Here is a 22,627-nt window from a genome sequence, read left to right as displayed (position 1 = left end):
GCGATGTTTTGATACATCGAATGTATTGTGTTTGCACTGCTGGTGAACAGAACACAACCTGCTATACTTATGGTTCTGAAAGTCTCAGAGAACTGCTAGTAAATATTGAAAATGTAAACAATATGGTTTTCAATTTAAACACTGCCTAAGCCTATTATTCATTTCTTTTACTGCCTCTCTTGTGAGATTACTTTTTACCAGTAATTGATGTTCATTGCGTTCTTGGGCTTGATAGTATAGAAGGCCAGAAAAGTTGTTTTGGCAGCAGTGGAAATGCATTCTGTATCTGCTGAGGGAGGATCGCTTTCCCTTGAGTTTTACAAGTTCAGAATTGCATTTTCTAGTATGAAGAAAGGTCATTTTAATAATAATAATAATAATAATAATAATAATAATAATTTCCGGAGTTGAGTGGACTTCATGGTTGAGATTTTATAAGGTCTGACCATTAAAGTTTGAAAGGTTGTTAAAAGTTTGGGTAACTCTGGATATAATGAACCTAGAATTCTGGCATGAAAGTTGGCAAATTTTCTGAATTTAAATCTTTTCCAAATCCATCAGTGGGACATCTTAAGAAAATATCTCTACCAGGTGTATTTTAGAATATCCTTACCCTGATTTGGAAGCTTTGGGATTAGTTGTTATATGATTGTTAGATAAATTGGGTGTGTTAACAATATAAAGCATGGAAAAAGTCTGTGAAATGAATAAATTTGAAAACTATGGAGATGATGATATCAACCTTTTTTGGGTTTTCAACAGCTGGGTATCTCTACCTTATGGATGATATATTTTATGTTTCATAGAAGGTCGATGAAACAAATTCGTTTAGTGTTAGGAGGTATAGAATCCATGGTTAGAGAATTCACAGATGGAAGAAGTTTAACAGAGGCAGCAATAGGAGGCTGTTTCACCTTCTTTTTCCTGACATCGACCTTCCAATAAAAGCCACTGTAGATTTGGTTTTCATTAATATATGCACTTTGAAAGCGAGATTTGGATATTGTTTCTTTTTAGAAAAATGAAGTTTGTTAAACAGCAGGAAAGTGATGAGTTGACTATTAATTACTTATTTTTGTTCCAATTGTTTCATATTTTCTAGTATTGATCCACTGGCATATGTGTTTTTCTGCTGCAGACAGTGGTTATGTTTGGGTAAAGACTGGAGTATGTATAGAGAGTATCTCCACTGAGTTTTCCTGCTGAGCCAGTGGGTATCTGCACAAAAGTCTTCTCTTGAAATTCTAATATCTGGTTCCAATCTGGTAACCTCAGAGTTTCTATTTTGATTTGTATGTGTCTAAATAAATGTATGAGGTTCTCTTCATTACATACACGCAGTCCACATGGTATAGTAGAGTAGTTGAAGAAAATATGCTCACATGATCAGGCCTGTTTGAAATGCTCAATTCAAATTGGAAAGTAAAGTTAATGTTTTCTTCTGAATTAATATTCTTCTAATAGTTTAAACCTGTAAATGATTTGACAACTAAAGAGGGTATTAGAGAAGGTAGAGATCCCGAAACAGTTTTTTCTATCATAAGGGATACACTTGCTGTATCTATGATTGACATGTGAGATTATGAGTGGGAGTGTAGTGGAAATATATCAAGACTTTAAATCTCGAGCCTTCTTCCATATGTCATTGATTTCCTCCTGATGATTCTCTTGGTATATGAACAGGTAAGCCAAGTCACCAAGCGTTCAAAAGTAAAATGCATCAGAAGAACATGAAGAAGTTCCATAATTTACTTATCAAGCCTGTTGTGTAGGAAATTGTTGGCTAATAACTATACCATGTAGCATGCAATTATGGTCTCAATGCCTTTAACATGCATATAGCTTACTTTTACCATTCTAGAACTTTAGCAGGAGTTGGCGACAATCTGCTAAGACTTGTTATGGCTTTGTATCATCAATCTTTTTCTTTTCCAGGCTATAAATTTTTCCATGCTATAACTTCTAACCTAACAGAAAAAAGAACCTGCCTTCCATCGCTGGATGTGCAAGTTCTGGTCCATTAAAATCTGATTTCCATTAGAATTTGCTCATTGAAAACTAGCTTTGCTGGCCACCCAGGTCCATATCTAACCGCAACTGATTTTTCTTTTACATGCATGTCCTGGGCCTATTAGAAAAAGTTTACAAATTAAAATGTGATTTAGATTAAGGTGCAACCATTCAATATAATACCTTTTTATTTCTTTGGTATTTTAATGGTTAGTACCTTTCATTGTAGCCTAACCCATTAGGAAAAGATTAAATTAAAATATTTAAAGTACTAACTAAAAATTCTTGAAATTCAATGCATCATGATTTGCCTTTGCCTTTCTTCTTTCTGGAAATTTCATTTTCAGCTTGCTTGATATATGAATCTGCTAGACTCTTACGGCCAAACTTGTCAATTTCAGAACTAAATATGGATCGGGCGACAATTGATATTGAGCATTCAGAGAAGCTAGAGCAGAAAGGTCGCCTAATGAACATTTCTTTCAACATTTTATCTGAGGCTGATGCAGTAAGTATAAACATCAAATGATGGCTTCCTCTTGAACTAAACTTTTCTTTAATAGAGAACTCTGACACTGGCCTGAAATGTCAGCATGCTTATGACATTGCTAAAACTTATGTGCAATGTCAGTATGTAAGGAACTTGGAACCATGTGCGTGGTCCCTATGTTTTCTGATTTACCCAGGTCTCTTTAAAAGATGAGTTTTTACTTTTGCAATTGTGACAAGTTTGTTTCTCTCTTAACTTTGTAAACATGAAAATAGAACAGTTAGATTTGTGGATCCAACACGTCTCGTGGTGAGATATCTACTGATTAATTACACAGAGAGAGAGAATGCAGGGGTCAGGGAGGGAAGTTTGTTGATATTTTTGGTTAAACTGTAGTTGCCCTTTAGTAGAACTCTTTGGATATGATGTTGCTATGGCTTCTGTTTAAAAGTTTTCCTTGCCACTTCATAGGTAAGGAAATCAGTGAAGCTAATTGGAGCTGCCAGTGAAGTGACAGATCCTGCTTTGGGTTTTCCTAATCTAATTAACCATTGCAATACTTGTGGTGCCAAAGACAGAAGAGAATGTGAAGGTACAATTGGAACTTATATTCTATATGCTAATTTGTGATATGCTGCTGTGATAGTATTACATGAGGGACTACAAATTGTCTGTTTTGCAGGTCATTTTGGTTTAATCAACTTCCCTTTTACAATTCTCAACCCATATTTCTTACCAGAGGTTGCACAGATTTTAAATAAGATCTGTCCGGCATGCAAATCTGTTCATGTTAATAAGGTTAAGGTCAGGTACTATGCTCCTTTTAGTAATCATTAAGGTTGTTTGAGATGATTAATGATTCTAGGGTTATATAATATATACTTTCTGTTGGTAAGCTTGACTAAATAATCATTTCATGATAAATGTTTCTGAATTGATCAACTGAATTCGGAGATGAAGGATGTTTGTTGGCAGAAGTACCTGACTTGCTAATTTTTTGCTTTAAAAAGTTGAGGAAGAATTAAATCTAGTTAGCTGTACGGAAAGGAGACAAATTTGGTGTACTCTTTCGGATTTAACTGGCTAGCTCTGAAGTATTCAAGGCTTGATACTGGCTTCTTCATTCTGTATAAACATATACAGAGCCAGCAGTCTATTTGACTATTTACATATCAAAAAATGCATTGGATGATTTTCTGGACTTACTCTTGGTGCACGGAGACGAATTCTATGGGCTTTGTGTAGAGTCGATTAATTCATCTAATGACTGTCATATACATCGAAAGTTTATTATTTTGGCAATAAACAGAGTATTTCTTTGTGGTTCTTCTATTCATTTGTTGTGGAGCTGATTAGATACAATACTTCATCGCATTTTAATTTTAAAGGCCTTTTCATCCTGGGCATCAATTTTAGAAGTTGTTTTTAGGTCTTTTGGATCCATGATCATGAAGTGAGACTGGAAGAACTACCTTACTTTTCCTGAAGAATATCAGAAGAATCTAATTGATGCTGATAATTTTTCATTTCTTTAAAATGCAGTTCCTGCTTGAAAATTTTCTTCCTGATATTATGACTTTACTTGAGTGTCTTTTCATTTTTTTTTTCTTTTTTGGCAATTCTCTTGAGAAAATTAGTGATATAGGCTTGACCATTATATGATCCAATAAGTACTGTTTATCTATGCATTCTATTTCTTAAATAGTTATTTTCAGTCACTTGCTAGTCCATAATCCTTGTTTGTTTTGCCTGTATCAGAGCTCTGGATCAACATCTGTGCGTGACCACTCTGATACTTGTAAATATTGTGATGTAAGGTTCATTCTGTATCAATATGTCTTCCTAACAGGCTACTGGTATTTCTTAACTGATGTATCTCTGGTTAAATGAGCAGGGAAGGTCAAGAGATTCTTATCCACCAATGAAATTCAAAGTGACTTCAAAAGATGTCTTCGCCAAAACTGCAATAAGTGCAGAAGTGAGCGAAAGGTCATCAAGCAATAGGAGTTCAAAAGGGTCAATGGCTTCTGATTATTGGGATATTATTCCTTCTGATGCTCAGCAAGATCTAAATAATTTGGGATCAAATAAACGCCTTCTGTCACATGCCCAGGTAACAAGCGTATAATGCTGATGTGTATTAAATATGAGTAATTTGTGCACTGTTTTTCTCCTCAACATTGCAATTAAATTAATTTTTGTCTGCATAGAGAAACTATAAGTTCATAATTCACTACCCAGGTGGAACACTCTGATAAACAACGAATCTGGGAGTAACATCATTTATCTATTTGATAGTTCTCTAATCAAGAGTGTTTTGTTATAGCACCATTTGGATCTTATTGCTATTCTGACAATGATGATTCAATGCAATTGCACTGTAATCTTATGGAATACACCAACAATGAGATCCTTAAAATTGGAATTTTCCCCTGAAAAAATCATAATAACCAAGCATTTTTGCCTAAAGGATGGGAACCTTAAAACTAGTATAATTGCTAGCAATAACCTCTCGTATCAGAATCATGTCAAAGCTAAGATTGCGAGGGGTGGTGAGTATGATGCTAATGTATGGTTATCATGCAGGAAAGGAACATGTGAAGGTATTAAAACCTGCTTCGATGATAAAGCACTGTACTTGATTTGTTCATAAATAACAGAAGTTCCAAGTTTCAGCAATGCTAATTGACGAAAAATGGCATTCAAAGCAATAAAAAGATCAAAAATAAGATCTTGGATTTTAATAGTGTTTTCCATGAAGAGGGTTTTTGTCTGCAGTTTGAGTAAGAACCAGATAAAATAAGTTATCAATGCTGGTTGACAATGGAAATGTGGTTATGAAGTTTGTGTAACTGCTATATACCCATGCTACCCAGTATCCTGCCCTCATATTGGTGAAGTGACATAGTATGTCTTCCTTGCTTTATTTGTCATGGGGTCAAATGGCTTGGATTGTCTGCATTGCTTTTGTAATGTAAATTAGCTAGCTATAATTATGTGCTATATGGACTTTTTTGTGATTTAGACTATGTTTTTTTTGCTATCTGTTGTTTGATGTTATATCCTCTCCAAAGCCTTTCTTCTGTTTTTGCTATCAATTTTGTATGACCTATCCTTGTTGCTCATCTCTCTCTCTAATAATTCTTTTGTTTTTTAGGTTTATAACATCTTAAAAGATGTTGACCCGAGGTTCCTTGAATCATTTCTGAAAAGGAAAAGCTCTGTCTTCCTTAACTGTTTTCTTTTGACTCCCAACTGTCATCGTGTGACAGAATTGGGACAACATATAACTTTTGTAAGTGAAATATACAGTATTTTGCTTGATATAATTAGTGAAATATTATATTTCCTATTCTATAATCTGGAAATGATATGCAGGACACAAAAACAAAGTTGTACAAAAAACTGATTGATTTTAGAGGAACTGCCAACGAACTGAGTGCTCGTGTTCTGGACCTCATTAAAGTTTCAAAGGTACAAGAACCTGATTCATGTTCTCTTCCCTTTTCCAGTCAAACTTTAAAAGACTAAGAAAACATACAAAGATGGCCTTTGACAAAGATTATTGTGTATATTTTACATTTTTGCTATAGGTTCGATCTCAAAAGTCATCAGCTATAAATTCTGCTTTCAGTGTGCTTGGTTTTAAAGATTCTGCTGTTGCTACATCTGGTTTAAAGTATATCAAAGAACTACTTTTGGGAAAGCGAACTGATCATGCTTTTCGCATGGTTGTAGTTGGCGATCCGAATATAAATCTTGGTGAAATTGGCATGCCTCGTCATATTGCAGAAAAGCTGCTTGTCTCTGAGCATGTGAACAGGTGGAACTTTGGGAAGCTAAAGGATTATGTTGCCCTAATACTTGTTGGTGGTGGAGAGATTTGTGTTCGTAGAGGAGGTAGACTTGAGAAACTTAGTATCATTGACAAGCTGTGTTGTGGAGATGTTTTGTATAGGCCTATGCTTGATGGAGATATTGTTTTGATAAACAGGCCTCCGTCTATCCATCAGCACTCCATGCTTTCCCTATCTGTCAGAATTCTTCCAATAAATTCAGTTCTCTCTATCAATCCTCTTATTTGTTCTCCTCTCCGTGGAGATTTTGATGGTGACTGCCTTCATGGTTATGTATCTCAATCAGTTGATTCTAGAGTTGAACTCAATGAACTTGTTGCTCTAAACAAACAGCTACTTAATGGGCAGAGTGGTCGAAACCTTTTGTCACTAAGTCATGATAGTTTAACTGCAGCTCATTTAATTTTGGAGGATGGGGTGACTTTGGACAAGTTTCAAATGCAGCAATTGCAGATGTTTTGCTCTTGCCCAATGCCAATTCCTGCTATCACCAAAGCCCCTGGAAACAAGTGCTTTTGGACAGGGAAACAATTATTTTCCCTACTTATTCCTCCATGTTTTGATTATGTTTCACAGTCAAATGGTGTGCAGATAAGCAAAGGGGAAGTTGTTACTTCTTCTAGTGGGTCTTCTTGGCTGCGGGATAACGATGGGAACCTCTTCCATAGTCTTGTTAGATGCTGTAAAAATGAAGTTCTTGGCTTTCTGTGTGCTGCACAGGAAGTTCTTTGTGAGTGGTTGGCAATGAGAGGGCTAAGTGTATCACTTTCTGATCTTTACCTTACTTCTGATGCATATTCCAGACAAAATATGATTGAAGAAGTCTCTTGTGGGCTGCAAGAAGCAGAGCTGCTATCTTCAATCAGACTTCTGATGATGGGTTCCAATCAAGATTTCCTTGTTGAAAGCACTGAAGCAAACAAACGTAGTGTAGATTTTGGAGAACAGCATTTGTCTTCTATTCAGCAGCAGAACTCCTCAGTACTCAGTGAAGCTTCTGTTTCTGCTTTTAAGCAAGTGTTTTTGGATGTTCAGCATTTGGTGTACCACTATGTGAGCAAGGATAACTCATTTTTGTCTATGTTAATGGCTGGAAGCAAGGGCAACTTGCTAAAATTAGTTCAGCACAGTATGTGTCTTGGTTTGCAGCATTCAGTGGTTCCATTATCCTTTAGTATTCCCCATCAGCTTTCTTGTGCTACCTGGAATTATCATAAGATCTCTGTTCATGAATCTCATGGTACCTTAGATCATTCCGGTTCTTACATCCCGTTTGCTGTCATTGAAAATTCATTTCTAACAGGCTTAAATCCTATGGAATGTTTTGTGCATTCATTGACAACTCGAGATAGTTCTTTCAGTGGTCATGCAGATGTGTCTGGGACTTTGACCCGGAAACTTATGTTTTTCATGCGTGATCTAAGCATTGGATATGATGGAACAGTAAGAAATTCTTATGGAAATCAACTTATTCAGTTTTCATACAATAGCAGAGATACTCTGACTCCCTGTAACTGCAATGATGAGTCTCCCAGTGAGACAATTCCTGCTTATGATGTTGTGGGTGGTCATCCTGTTGGTGCACTGGCTGCTTGTGCGATTTCTGAAGCCGCATACAGTGCATTAGACTTGCCTATTAGTGCACTTGAATCATCACCACTCCTGAACCTGAAGGTTCCCATCTCTCTTGTGCATTTTTTGTTTGTATTTATCTATGCATGCCTCTTATTCAGTTATCTTATTGGCTTTATTTGTTTTATGTTTTATTTAAATTATTAGCTTTATCTTCCCAACATTTTTTCTGAATTTCTTTCATGAGCTAGTTTATAGTAATTTTTATTTGCTTGCTCAACAAAATGTTGTGTAGTAATGAGTTGATTTTAAATTACTTGGTCTGTGGGTGCTGCAAATCTTAATCAATTTGTTCATATTAAAAACGAGTTTCCCTGTAGTTAGTTAATCGAGTCGAGCCGGGCAAAGCCTGGGTCGATTAGTAACGAACCTTGTAGATAGTAATGTCGAGTGGGAGTTTATCTCCTCGGCCTATCGGTCTACTCGAGATATTACCACCGTGTTTCGCGTGGGCTGCGGGCCCGGAAGGGGTTATCAGGGACGAGATGGCTTTCGAATGGGTTTTCTTTCCGGACTAGTTATTACTTGAAAGTTGACGGAGTGTCAACTACCAATCGATCAAGCTGGGATGGAGCCGATACATGAGCCACTGTATCCTTACATGTGAATATGATCCATATATTCTTGATTACCTGAAGTATTATCTCTTTGATTGGACTTGTTTGCTCGCTATTTCACTATTACACTATTATTATCTTGTTTGATGGCCAATTTGATATTTGAAACTTCACTGGGTTTTGACTCACTCTGTTAGTTTTGTTTTCCTTACAGGGGTACGAGCGAGGCGTGAGACCTGTAAAAACTAGCGTAGTCTAGTTATTTTGACTTTTGACTTGTACTCGCGCTATTACTCGAATAGAATGTTTTGTATCTGGATTGTATACACTTTGAACCAGTTTGGGTATATTGAGGTTTTGTATCTTGATTGTGCATCAATGTAAATTATAAGCTTGAATTGTGATGTTATTTATGGTCCACGGATGTATGCACGTGATACGAGTGAGTGAGTCCTGGCGAGGGTTTGGCAGGTGGTCCGCCGAACCCTTTGGTACGCCTTAGGGGAAGGTGGGGTCGCCACAAAGATGCAATTTTTCAGTTTTGGTATGGTGGTATGTATATGACCAATTTGGTTAGATTTGTGGACTAGAACAAGTACCTTTTATTTCCTATAACTTGGGGATTTGATTAAGGATGTTTTGCCATGAAGTTAAGCTTTAAATGTGGAGGAGAAACTTTAGGAAATTAGGGGAGGTTAGTTGTTTTTCTGCCTTGCTTGCTGGCCGAATGGAAACCAACTTGATTTCCTTTAATTGTGAGGTGATTTTGTGGTAAACTTGTCTAGGATACTTGGTAAACCGTTAAGGTTTACTTGTGTGTTGAATTTTGGTTGAAATGAAGAGGTTTCATTGGTGTTTCCCTCTAATTTTGTTGACTGCGAATTGTTTGTTGGCCGAACTGATGGTGATGCATTTCACTTTGTTTTTCAACCTTTTCAGGTTGAATTTTGGCCAAATCTTGTTCCAAACACCTGTTAAGACTCTTGTGGGCTGAACTTGAGCGAAAACCATGAGTTTGGGAGGTGAAAACCTCATGTTGTGCTTATTTCATTTCAAAAATTCTGGTAGGCTTGCAACTTAGTTACTCTGCTGTCTTTTAGCCTTAAAGTCCTTTGGTTTGGTGGTCTTTTGGACTCAATCTTGCTCATTTCACTTGCTAAAACCTTGAACTACAAGGGGGGGAGGTTGAATTGGAGCGAATATCATAACTTAAAGAGGTGAACTACCTTGTTTTTCTTCACTGTTTAGTTGCTGGAATTTTCCGACCATGAAATAAAATGAGGAACTCTTTGGTTACTCATATTTCTTGGGATCAAATGTTCTTTTTTCACTCCAAAACCATATGTCAATCATTGCTCTAGTATGTACTTGGATTTTTCCTTGATTTGTACTTTCAAATTTGTCTTTGAACCCTTGTGATTTAGGAGGCCAACTTGGATAGGTGTATGGCCCATAGTTAAGTCAAAATGTGAACTTCGTTCACGTAAGTTTTGGATGGTTGGGCCATAATGTTTTATCTTGGTTGCTCTTAGGGTTTGACGGTGAATACACAAATAACTTGGAGACGAACGTTTAATGTTGCTCTGTTTTGAACTGGTAAGTGTTCCAATTGCATGTTCCATGCTTATTGTTGCTAGAAATTGCTAGGCACTTGATTTGTCATTTCTTAGGCGAGTGTGTATTTTATCACACTTGAATTAACTTAACTAAACTTTTGATATCTTGTTCATGCATGTACAAGCAATTTGATTTACAAGTGACCTATATCTTGACTTGAAATACTTGATCTTGCGTGCGAATTTGTATGTACATGTGCATAATTATAGACCTACTGTATATCTTTTTCCAGTAGTCGAACTGGGCCCTTGGACACTTATCCGAGACGTCGGTAAGTGGGAACTTGGGTTACTCATGCGTATGCGTGAATGTAGGTCCGTAATGGCTGAATTGAGCCCTCGTTGGATCTTTTGCTTGAGACCAACCTTAGAGCGGTCGGATAAGTTGGACAACCTTGAGTAAATGACGAAATTTCTAACCTGATTACTCGTGACTTGAATTCATGACTTGAACTCGTGACATGCTTGAATACGGAGTGTTAGGTGATAACTAACGTCTCCAATCTTTACTTGCGTGAGCATTGGGTCACAGCCAACGACTTCACTCGTGAATACTTGATACTTGGATTTTAAGTCCAAATCATGAATACTTGAATACTTGGGGTTGTAAACCCAACTCATGGCTAGTTGGTTGAATCGAGCCGGCAAGGGTTTGGTCGAGAAGATTGACGAACCCTGGATACTTGATTGGTGTTCGGGCTTGATAGGGGAATGATTGGTGGACGGAGATTGACGTTTAGTGGTGATCTACGGATATTATAATTTCATGGTTGATGGAAAGTCAACAGACCCTGGACAAGCTGCCATGGTACCTGCTTCTGAGAGCAAACTATATCCTTCGATAGGAATGCGATCTTTACTGTACATTATTACATGCCCTATCTGGTTACCTGTTTTGCTATATATTATATCATGCCTGCTAGTTTACTTGCATGTTTTCTTGGAATTTCACTGGACTTCTAACTCATTCCATAAATTTGTTTTCCTTACAGGGGTAAGAATGTGAGAGTGGGAATTGGAGAAGACATAGACTTTGTTTAAGTTTTGTTAGTTGCTCGCATAGGCACTCCTTAGCTCTCTAGTGGGCTTGTTTGATTTTATTTTGTAAGTTTAACTCCTCGGCTGTATTTAGAGATTGTATGGGCATTTGATGTCCACAATTGTATATGTCTAGGGTTGTAATTGATATTGCCCTTATTGTTGAGGTTGTTACTTTGTAAATTTCGTGACGACGTGAGTGAGTTCTGGTGAGAGCTAGGCAGACGGTCTGTCAAACTCTTGGGTACACCCTAGGGGGAGGTGGGGTCGTCACATATTTGATGAGGGCCAAATCTTACCTCAAATAAGCAAATAAAAGTACAGTAGGAGTACTAGTGTGAACCCAAGGATTTGGCAGACCGCCTGTCCAGCTCTCGCCGGGACTTACTCACTGACATTCTTGAAAATGGCCTTTCACGCCTCTAGATTAACATAGAAGGTCCTCAAATCAACCATAATTCAACTTCATTTACAAGCCAAAAATGAAACGTAGCTTTACATTGCCAAATATCCCAAATACATTCAATCCATAAAAGTACAAGTACAAGTACAAGAAACTTATACACACTAGTTCACGCTTACTTGCTTCAGCCTTCATTCTTGTAAGGAAAACTAACTAATGGGATGAGTTAAAAGGCTAGTGAGGTTCCCAAACAAGCAATCATGCAGGCAAAACACGGAAACATTTACATTTAGCACAGTAATAAGCAGTTATTCAAGAATCAATCGTTCATTCATTGAAAGGATACATGTTCACTTGGAGCCATTCATTGAAGTCATTCATTCATTCATTCGCCAACCATTTTCCTTATCCCTCCGATATTAGAAAACATTTGCAAGTGAAAACTCTTTCATTGTTCATGTCATTCATTCATTAATTTCATTGCATTGAATTCACTGGCCAGTTCTCCACCAGATTTCGTGATAATACTCGAGTATACCAAACATTGTCCTAGGGTCACCAGTTGCTCGACCGAGTCCACTTCTAGCTCGAGTTGACTGGCAACGAAGGACAAGGGCCTAGTTCAGCCAAAAGTCTTACATTCATGCACAAGTAGCATTCAATCATTGAAAATTCACTTTTGTTTGGGTCGAGTGCGATAAAGTACATACTCGCCAATCGAAAATCTATTTAGCAATCATTGGAAAGCATTTAACATTCAAACAACATTCACAACATGCTACATAGTCATTTAAAGCACACATATGCAAGGAACACTCACCGATATCAGTAGAGTAAATGTCAAAAGTTTGTCCCCAGGTTATGCTCGTGCTTACCAAAAAACCCTAAGAACATCCAAGATAAAGATATTATGGTCCAACCATCCAAAGGTTAAGTGAACAAAATTCGCATATTAGGCTCAACTATGAGTCACAAGTCTATACAAGATAGCCTCTCAAACATGTAGGGTTCAAGGGCAAATTTGAAGGTACAAATCAAGAAAAAATCTAAATGTATTCTAAAAGTGAGGAGAGCAATTTAAGCATCCAAAATCTCACCAAAATAAAGTTTAAAACCCAGGAAATGTTTTCCAAAGTTTTCCAAGTCCCACTCAATCCATTTGATAAAATTTCCAACTTTGGTGACATTCTTTGAAAAAGTATAACTTGAGTTTCGTAAGTCGAAAAATCATAAATCTTATAAAATGGTATAAGACACCTTCATAAAATTCAACCCATAAATTAGTGCAAAATTCTCAGTTACTGCTGAACTAAGTGCAAAAACAGGATAGTATTGGATTTTCAGTTCACTTTGAAATTTTGCTTGTATTTATAAAAAGTGAACCAAACCATGAATTTTACACAATTAAAAGAGTTATGAGTCTAGTTGCAAATGCAATAAACAGGACTCAATTCAGATTTTTCTATACCAAGATATAATAGATTTTCCAAGACTGTTTAGAGTCTCCTACAGAAAAAATTTTTAGCAACACTTGACTCAATCTTCCCACTTAAGCTCATGATTTTTGGTTCAAATCTAACTCACAACAATCAAAGTTTAATGTCTAACAAAGTTTGTGGAGCAAGATTTTTCCCAAAAGTTTTGAAAAATAAGGGCTAACAGCACTCAAAAGTTTCAGCCAGCAAGAAGCTTTCAAATAGAAATTTTCCTCAAGTCATCTACCTAAATCAAGATTTCAAAGAAACCTATCATCAACCTATCAAAGATCTAATCTTTCTAGCTACAAATCTACTAGAAACTTGAAGAAAAGAGAGGGTTTCAAGCCAATACCTCTCCTAGCAATTTCAACCACAAAACTAACTAATTTAAGCATATCCCTAGCACATATACATCATAACCCTAAGCAGAAATTTTAAACCCTAGGCTGGAATTTGATACCAAGAGCTAGAAATCCTTCAAGTGAAGCCAAAAATACATGTATAAATTGGAAAATCCTCATGGCAGCCCAAAATTTCATAGCAAAGCTAGAAAATAATCATCTCATGGCTGGAAAATGTGAATCAAAGCTAGAAAAGTTCCACCAACTTCACAACCTATGAAATCTTCCATATTCAAGTAATATATCCACTAAAATGAAAGATTAAAGGGGAAATAGTTCCTTACCAAGATTACCTTCAATTCCTAAGGAGAGTAGCAAATCACAGCTTTTTTCCCTCAAAATCACACCACACCAAGCTTCTTCCTTCCTTGTTGCAACCTTCTACGGATGGATTTAGGGTTTGAGGTTGATTTTCCCACAAAATCTAGCAAGATTTCAAAGTGAAAATGCAAGAGTTTTTCTCCCTTTTCTCTCTCTTAGTTTCGGCCTTCATGGAGCAAAAATGAAGGATTTTTGGTGTAAATTGGAAGATAAATACAAGACCAACTTTTGGTCAAAGTCTTAGCAAGACTTCTTGGATGATCGACAAGTGGTACTAATCCAACTTAAGTCTATCTCTTTGTCTCTCTTTTGTCTCCAAACACCAAGATATTTAGGACTTCTCCAATTAACTCTTAACACTTTTAATCACATAATCCCTCTGGCACCACACTCGTTCTCATCCATGAAATATAACGCACACATCTCACTAGTCGATCAAACTAGTATCATACACACTACAAGAAAAAAGTCCTATTATGACATACCAATAAGGACACTTTTTTGGAAGTGTTGTTTTACATCTTTTATGAAGACATAAAAAAGTGAATGTCATAATAAAATAACATGAACCAAGTACCATTGCTCTTTGTTTTATATTTTTTCTAAATTGAAAATTTTGATGTGTCAAATTAGAATAGCTATTAGGACATTACCTGTGAATGTTAGCAGAAGTAATAGGAAATTGAGATAGAAACAACGTAGTTTTGTCACTGATATAAAAGAAATGGTGAGAAAGCATGGGAAAAAGAAAAAAAAGAACGCGGCAAGGAAAATTTTGCCGCTTCACTAAAAGTTTGCCCAAATACACTTCTCTTTGAAAGCTCCGCCTCTCACAATTCACACCAAAAGTTCCACCAGTTTCTTCTTCAAATCTAAACCCTTGGACCCTATTCATAAAATCCATCATCATTGACATTACAGCGTCCCGTGAATCACCAGTCTCAAGCTTATCAGGATCCTCTGCTTTGCTTGGGAGAATCAATATCCAGGGCAAGCTTTCTTGCCCTTCTCTCTGCTTCCCTCTTCTTTGCATCCGACCCTGCTTTAGCATTCAAGGTAACCAAAACTACAATTTAGCCCGCAATTATTTTAGCGTTTATTGTGATTCAAAATTGTGGGTTTTTTTTTGAATGATTAATGATTTTGGGTTACGTAATCGGAGGAGAAAATGGTGGAGGTCCTTACGGTGTAGAAGTTACCAGGGAACAAGATCTCTCCGGGAAAGATTTTAGTGGGAAGAGTTTGATCAAGCAAGATTTTAAAATTTTATGTGGAGTTGAAATTTATCCACTTCTCTGTGCATTTAGATTAAGTATGTTGCATACCTTTTTCCTTTTCATTTTTTTTTTCATTGGGGTATTCAATCCTAGATAAGTCGCGTGACGTCATGTGAATTCTGTTGAACAATCAATACTTAGGCAAGCCAAATTCAAAGGCGCAACATTAGTAGGAGCTAGCTTCTTTGATGCTAATTTGACAGGTATATCCTCTACTAAAATGTCATTTGCTTCTCTAGTATGGAAAAACAGAATTTTTTATCTAAAGTAGCAGACATAGGGAGTATCTGGGATATTAAATTAGATTACCGAAAAGCTTGATGATGAACCGCCTGCCACCGATTCCACTACAGCAAAGACTACAGTTGTAACTTATAAGAAAATTGTAATTAGGAAATTGTATAAGAAAATTGTATAAGAAAATGTCATTTGCTCTTCTATATTTATTTGTTCTATTTGCTTCAGAATAATTAGGAAAAGTCATTCAGCACTTTTGGTTCTGTCTCATTTTTTAAAATATTTGTCAAGAAATTTGCAAGCTGATGTTATTTTCTTCTTGAATAATTAGTGAAGGACGTATACCACCTATTCAAAATATTATACAATTGTTAAAATTTTACTTAAGTTCATTAATGTTTCATAACAGGTTTAAATTGAAGATAGCTATCTATGAAAATGTTCGTTCTTGAAGACGGTGCACATTGATTTCGCTAGAGGTACAAGCTAACTTATATTCTTGTATTCTTTTTTATTAGAAATTAGATTACGTTACATATATGTTATTAAATCTGTTCATTTGTTTGAACCTGTAATGTACGTTTCTTTTCATCTTTTGGTCATTCGAATTCTTAATTTCTTTTCTAAACTGGAGTGTCATTGCAGTGGATATATCATATGACATGCAAATTTTATTCTTAACATTGATTCGTGTAAAAAACTGTTTACTTGGTGATACGTGATAAATGGCTAGTGGTGGAAAACCTTTGGGGTTCGGTCTGTTTGCTCATGTCTTGTGCTTTTACCTCAAACAGTGACCTTCTTGTTGACTTCCAAATAGCTTCTTGATATTCTTAATTGCTTTTTGCTTATACATATATATATATGTATATGTATGAATGTGCATATTTTAAGGTTAAATATGTCATGGTTACAGAATATGGATAAAACTTGGAAGCAAAAGAATAGACGAAGCAAAGAATATTGGGATGGTTTGCAAAAATTCTTAGATTATGCATTCCAGAATTCAAGTATAAATGGGATGATATTATGTCCATGTAAAGAATGTAAGTATGGTGTATGTATTACCAGGGAGAATGCAGAACTTCATATGAAAGTTTATGATTTTGTTAAAGGATACACCCATTGGGCAGCTCATGGAGCATTTGTTTACTCTAGTGCACCAAACCTACTTCTCATGATATCTCACATGGGGTACGGGGTGAACTTGATGACATGCATGGTTTGGTTCATGATGCATTGGGAATTCTTGAACAAGATCATACAAAGATAGATGAAACTGAATACGAAAACCAATTGCCCAATGTAGAAGCTGAAAAATTTTACAATCTAATTGATAATTCTAACAAAGAGCTTTACTCTGGATGTAAAAGATTCTCAAAACTTTCCTTTATGATTCGGTTGCTTCACCTCAAATGCCTTGGTAAACTCAGCAACAAAATTTTTGATATGTTACTTGATTTATTGAAAGAAGCCTTTCCAGATGCGATGGATGGTTTGCCTAAGTCTTATTATGAAGCTAAAAAGTTAATGAAAGAATTAGGACTTGGGTATGATAACTATGATGCATGTCCGAATGACTGCACTTTGTATTGGGGAGTAGATGCAAGCAGAAAGCATTGTGAAACATGTAAAGAATCCAGATGGATTAAATTTGAAAATGATCCGACTGGTGAAGATTCATGAGGATTGATAGTTGCACTTTTAGAAAAGACAATGCTGGATTCTATCGCAAGAGTTGGACAACAGCCTTTTGTTTCGAGAAGCAATGCTAGTTTTTGAGTTAACTTCAAATTTGTGGAATATTTTTCTGTTCTTGAGGATGCTGCTGGATTCTATTGCAAGAGTTGGATGGCAGCCTTTTGTTTAGAGAAGCAATACTAGTTTTTGAATTAACTTTAGATTTGTGTACTTTATGAAATGGTCACAAAATTTATTATGAGGTATAAACTTTCAAGCAGATTTATATTCTTTGGCATAGTGGCTATCTTACTTTTGCATGTTATGTGTTTGGCGTATTGTATTAGGAGATTAGAGTACAAAATTTGGATGAAAATTGCCCCAAAAAAAAAAAAAAGACAGCTATTGAGGCACTTGCCAATGTCTACATTGAAACTAATGCATCTACTAAAACCACATATCGTGATACTTTTTTGAGAGTTTGAAAATTCCTTTTAATAACAGTAAAAAATGCCCTGAAAGACAGGTAAACACTACATTGTAAACTGCCTCCATTAATGTATATAATGCACTTCATTGTGCCTAGAAAAACACCTTTTGGCAACATGTACAAGTGTCCTAAAAAGGACAAAAATGATACCAAGTAAAACGCCTTTATAGTGCATCTTTAGAGACATTGGTTTGTGCCTATTTGCAATTTCTATCATGGCAATTGTGAGTGCATCACATTCATTAAACATGGCATTAAAAAGTGCCTCCAACCTTTTCCAAACGGGTAGTTTAGTAGACATTTCATGTGTGCGCCTCAATAGTCTAAGTGCCTCTAAAAGTTCCCTATTCCATCATTTTGTTGTGCCTCCAAATATAATTTTTCTTGTAGTATATAATTTTTCTTGTAGTGCCTCCAACGTACACTATGAGACTTAACATGCATCAAATGAAACATGCACCAAGTAAAATAAGAAAATAGGTCAAATTCATGATTCAACTAATAAAACAACCAAGAATTCAAGGCAAGTAAATGAAAATCATAGAAAATATGTAACTAACTATCGGGTCACAACAACACAACTTGCAAACATCTAAAAGTGAGCAAAAATGAACAAAATCCTTTTTTTCTTGGTCAAAGCTAGGGTTTGAAATCTCTTTCTTTCCATAAATATGTCATGCTACAAAACGTTAGACAATCAATTAAAAGAAACAATAAGGTACAATAATCCGTTATCATTCACTATATATGCAAGCAAGTAAGCCAAAATGAAAGGTATGAAAATTTTGGGCCCTCACATTTGCCCTAGTCCCACCCTGCTCCTTGTGTGGGTGGCCATAGGGAAATAAATTTTCTCTAAGCTTTTTCTGCTACTTTAAGAAAACACCAATACATGAACATGCAAAAGTAGATGGCTAATCCAACTTAATATGTTCTAGGTCTATTGTTCTTCCAACAGAAGACTACTAAAGGAATTCAATTTTAATTAGTTTATGGAAATCATCATACGTTCGAATAGGACAAGGAAAGATGATTGAGAGGCTTTAAATATTGTCATTTTTTTGTTGTTGAATGAGATGAATTGTGAGCATATAAACATACAGTTTCTAAGTTGCTCCTTCTACTGTTGTATTTAGGGGTTCAAAAGAATCGAGTTTAATTGAATAGCTCATGAGTTTGCTCTGTCAAAGGTCAAGTTCAAGCTCTTATTGATCGAGTTCGAGCTCGAGTTTGAATAGATAGAGCAACTTGACAAGTTGAGCTCGAACATAATATGAATTTCAAAAGCTCGTCAAGGTTAATCGAGCTTCATATATATGTGTTTTTTTAATTTTTATTTACTAGTATGAACTATCTATTTAGTCTCCTATTTTAAATTATATCAATTAGACTCAATTGAACTCGAATTAAGTTCAATTGGACTCGATAAGCACGAGTTCGAGTAATGCAAAATTAAATCGAGTTCGACACCAAGCTCAAGTTTGAATCCAAGTTTTTTAACTTGATTTGATCTCGAGTAGTATAATATTCGAACTTGATTTGACTCGATTACACCTCTAGTTGCATTCCCTAAATCTTATAGGCTCCAAATTTACCTTTAAAAAACATGAGTAAAATTCCCAGTTCTCAAACATGAGGGGAATGGGACGGGGTGTGCTCTGTGCCTCTCCCTTCTAACGTACTTCATTTAACGCAAGAGGAAGAAAATCCCTCTCATCCCTGCCCTCCCCCCTCTCCCCCCCCCTACCCCATTCCTCCCTCGTAAGATGGGTTCCCGCCATTGCCATCCCTAATCAAGTTAGTTACTATAATCGAAGACTAGACTTGAATTTTAAGATTTTTTTTCCTTTTTCCTTTATGTGCTGAGTGGGTTATGATTCCCTTCTAATGCCAATTGATCTCTCTAAGTTTTTTTTTTTAAAAACAGTTCGTGAGGATTCATTATTATAGAGTTCCATGGGAATTGTCCGCATATGTATGTTGAAATTTAGTGGAAAAAGTGTTATAAAATTCTATGATGGAATTGTATGCAGCATGAATGACTAAAAATTGCCCCAACGCATTCAACTGCATTGTTTTCTTTTGATTGGGCTCAGGAAAGGTCTATGTTGGGCTGTGGGGCCCAACCTATTAGTTTGGGTCGAACCACAGGATACGAAGGCTGTTGGCCCAAACTTGGGCATTTAACACAAACAAATTAAATCAGAAGGCAAAGTTAAGTTTCATTTCTGTGCTTCTAAAAAAAAATTTGCTCGAAGTAGCCCAACCCAAAAAAAAATCTGCAGGCAAGTACACCCTCTATTAGCTTAAGGCCACTTACCTTACCCAACTTAAAACGTAAAACCAAATCCATTCGCTAACGAAAACCCATTTTGCGTTGACCTGACCGGACCTTACACAGTGACCGAAGGTTCCCCCAATTCGAAACTCTACCCCATGAACCGATCCAAGATCATCATGCAGCTAATCATTTCCGTTGTGCCCGTATGGCCTGCAAGCGAGTTCTCATTTTTCTTTTTCTTTTTCTTTTTTATTCATATCCTAGGTTTTTATAATTGCTTTTGTACCTGAATTTTCACTTCTTTACAAAAAGGGACAAATGAATAAGTTGACTAGTCAATGAAATTTGCGACAAAAACTAGACTAGTTGCAAGTTGCAAATTTGGCCCAAGTAAAACTAAACAAAGGAAAACAAGGGAATGAATTTGGTTAAACTAGTAATGTAACCTCCAAAAGTTGTACATTTATTCGAGAGAATTATAGTTTTTGTTCCAAACATTCAGAGCATGAGTGATTCTAGTTACTAAAGTTTGAAAAAAGCAAACATAGTCAATAATTCTAAGAGTCATTTATTGATATTTTACAACCATATAGTAGTTTCACTATAGTTGAAACCCTGTTTTGCAAATAATACTAGCTGTTATTGGTATCTTGCTACTATTATTATCACTATAGAGTACTATAATTACTGTAATACTTTTTATGATGTGATATATGTGAGATAAAAATGTGGTTGAAAATGTAAAAAGGTGGATTAAAAAAAATGTTTATGATATAAGCGAAAAATTATTTTAAAAAAATTTACTATCCAAACATAGCCTGGATATTATTTATTTATTTGCGATGTATTTCATCTCTACACGAAATTAATTAAGGGCATCACAAGAGCTGCCTCTGTTCAGGAAGATTCCTTCCTTAGCTCAGCTGCTTCTTTGAAATCACAAGTTCACTTTAATTGGTACCAACTGCTGATGCGCATCTTTTTCCCTACAAATAATCATTGCCATTCCTCCATACCTTTAGAGCATGCGCAGAAGAAATAATTATGTCATCACATAACATATTTTTTTCTCTGGTACTGGACTTGGATTTCTCAGCGAGAAGTGCAGATAATGGCTTGAAATCGATGCAGTTTTGGCTAAAGAAAAACAACAGAAGCAAAACAGAGCTTTTACTTAAATAGTCAACTACACATAGATAACTCTTTAATTACTCACAAAAGGTATGTGTATAAATTTACAATATAGTCACTTATAATCATTAATCATCATCATCTAATTTGCTATAGGTAATTCTATGTAATGTAAGTAAAACAGGCCCACAAAAGAAAACCCCAACAAGAAAAGTGACCATGATAAAGCCAGGCAATAAAGGGAAAGACCATGGTAGAATCATTAGACTAAATAAAAGCCAGGCAGACAAGGCATGGCTTGCCATGCTACTAACTTTTCTAACATGACCACAAGGACTCTCCCATGCTGGCCTGATGATCTATTACCATCCCCATTGCAAAAAGGGACGTACGATCATGATGAGATTGTGTGTGCCGGGATGACGAAGGAGATGTAATGTTGTTGTGATCAGGTGAATTGGTCGCAGTGCCAGGCGAAATCGAAGAGAACTGTCTCATTCTCATCTGCACCACTTCAGCTTGTGCAAGTGCCAGTTGAGTTTGAAGAACATCTATTTGCTGCTGTAAGGATGATATTGCTCCCACACAACCATATACAGGATCTCTCACTCTTGCATTTGCTTCATATACCATGGAACTAACCGCATCGCCCCGCTGATGCTCCGGCAGCTCCTGCAAATTTTATGCTTCAGAAATGAGCAGCAGATATTGCAAAAAGAAGATTGATACTTCTGTGCATTTTGTTCTTGATCCTTTGCCTAGAATCTAGATTATTTTATTTATTAGTACTTTGGCTAAGATTCCACATTATTAGCAGTATTGCACTTACAAACTGGTAAACCAAACAACAAAATCTTGTAACAAAACGGAAAGTTTTGAAGCAAAGAGAAAGTGAAAGATATCAAGCCTGCTTTTTTCTACAACATTAGTAACCTTATTATGAAGCTTCTTTAATAGTTAGGTAAATTTATGGAGAAAGTAAAGAACAGGTAAACAATTTTGGACTTTTTTAACGTAATACTTTGGATGTTATGTTGTATTAAGTACTTATTATAAGAACTTGGCTTATGTACATCACTCTTCAGCATAATTAAAAGGATTGTTAGGAAAGCATTTTAATTAGATTCCGCCCATTGTCATTCAAATTGTAGGAGAATTTTTAATTTGTTTTCTGTCCTTTTTTTTTGGTACATGTCGACTAAATGCGACCATGTTCCTGCAATTATTATTTAAAATTTTAACCTAATTTCGATAAAATCCTGTTCATAGCATCATCATGAAATTAAACTTTATATCATGATGTACTTTAAACCCTGAAACAAGCAATCTGATGCGAAATTGAGATAATCAATTAGGCCAAAACATAGAGATTCCAATGTCTTGGACAAAAGTCATCAAGAAGTTCACCCAAATTTTGACAAATCACCAACGTTAAAGTGATCTCATGATTACATACCATGCACTCTCCTTTGAAATTTAAGGAAAAATTTTAAATTTTGACTTAGACTTGCACACTTTTAGACTTTGCAAGTTTTATCAGTGTGAACTTACCTACAAAAAGAAAAAAGTTCCGATTATATGATATAAGCATGCACTTTTTCAAACAACTCACATTGAAAAATCTTTGACTAAAAAGCTTGAGCTTACATGCACCCATGAATTATAAAAAAAAAAAAAGAAAGAAAAGAAAAGATAAGAGGAATATTTCTTCTCTCAAAAATTGATTAG

At 35.8% G+C, this 22,627-nt stretch overlaps 2 protein-coding genes across 2 annotated transcripts; one reads left to right on the top strand and one right to left on the bottom strand.

Annotated features, from left to right (window-relative positions):
- The first annotated feature begins 1,136 nt into the window (after nucleotides 1–1,136).
- LOC113780878 (DNA-directed RNA polymerase IV subunit 1-like) lies at nucleotides 1,137–17,003 on the top strand. Its single transcript, XM_027326658.1, has 11 exons — nucleotides 1,137–1,214; nucleotides 2,412–2,518; nucleotides 2,972–3,092; nucleotides 3,183–3,304; nucleotides 4,259–4,312; nucleotides 4,395–4,613; nucleotides 5,658–5,795; nucleotides 5,879–5,974; nucleotides 6,094–8,031; nucleotides 14,725–14,859; nucleotides 16,476–17,003. The coding sequence occupies exons 2-11, from the start codon at nucleotides 2,420–2,422 to the stop codon at nucleotides 17,001–17,003; spliced, it is 3,450 nt and encodes a 1,149-aa protein (XP_027182459.1). The 5' UTR covers nucleotides 1,137–1,214; nucleotides 2,412–2,419.
- Nucleotides 17,004–21,217: 4,214 nt separating this feature from the next.
- On the bottom strand, nucleotides 21,218–22,556 carry LOC113780876 (LOB domain-containing protein 4-like). Its single transcript, XM_027326657.1, has 2 exons — nucleotides 22,512–22,556; nucleotides 21,218–21,571 (listed from the first exon to the last, which is right to left on the bottom strand). Exons 1-2 carry the CDS (start codon nucleotides 22,554–22,556, stop codon nucleotides 21,218–21,220), a joined length of 399 nt encoding a protein of 132 aa, XP_027182458.1.
- Nucleotides 22,557–22,627: the final 71 nt, after the last annotated feature.

This window comes from Coffea eugenioides, chromosome 8 (genome assembly GCF_003713205.1).
Source record: "Coffea eugenioides isolate CCC68of chromosome 8, Ceug_1.0, whole genome shotgun sequence".
NCBI classification, from domain to species: Eukaryota; Viridiplantae; Streptophyta; class Magnoliopsida; order Gentianales; family Rubiaceae; genus Coffea; species Coffea eugenioides.
The sequence above is the reverse complement of the archived record's forward strand: the minus strand, read 5'-3'. Positions and strand labels throughout refer to the sequence as shown.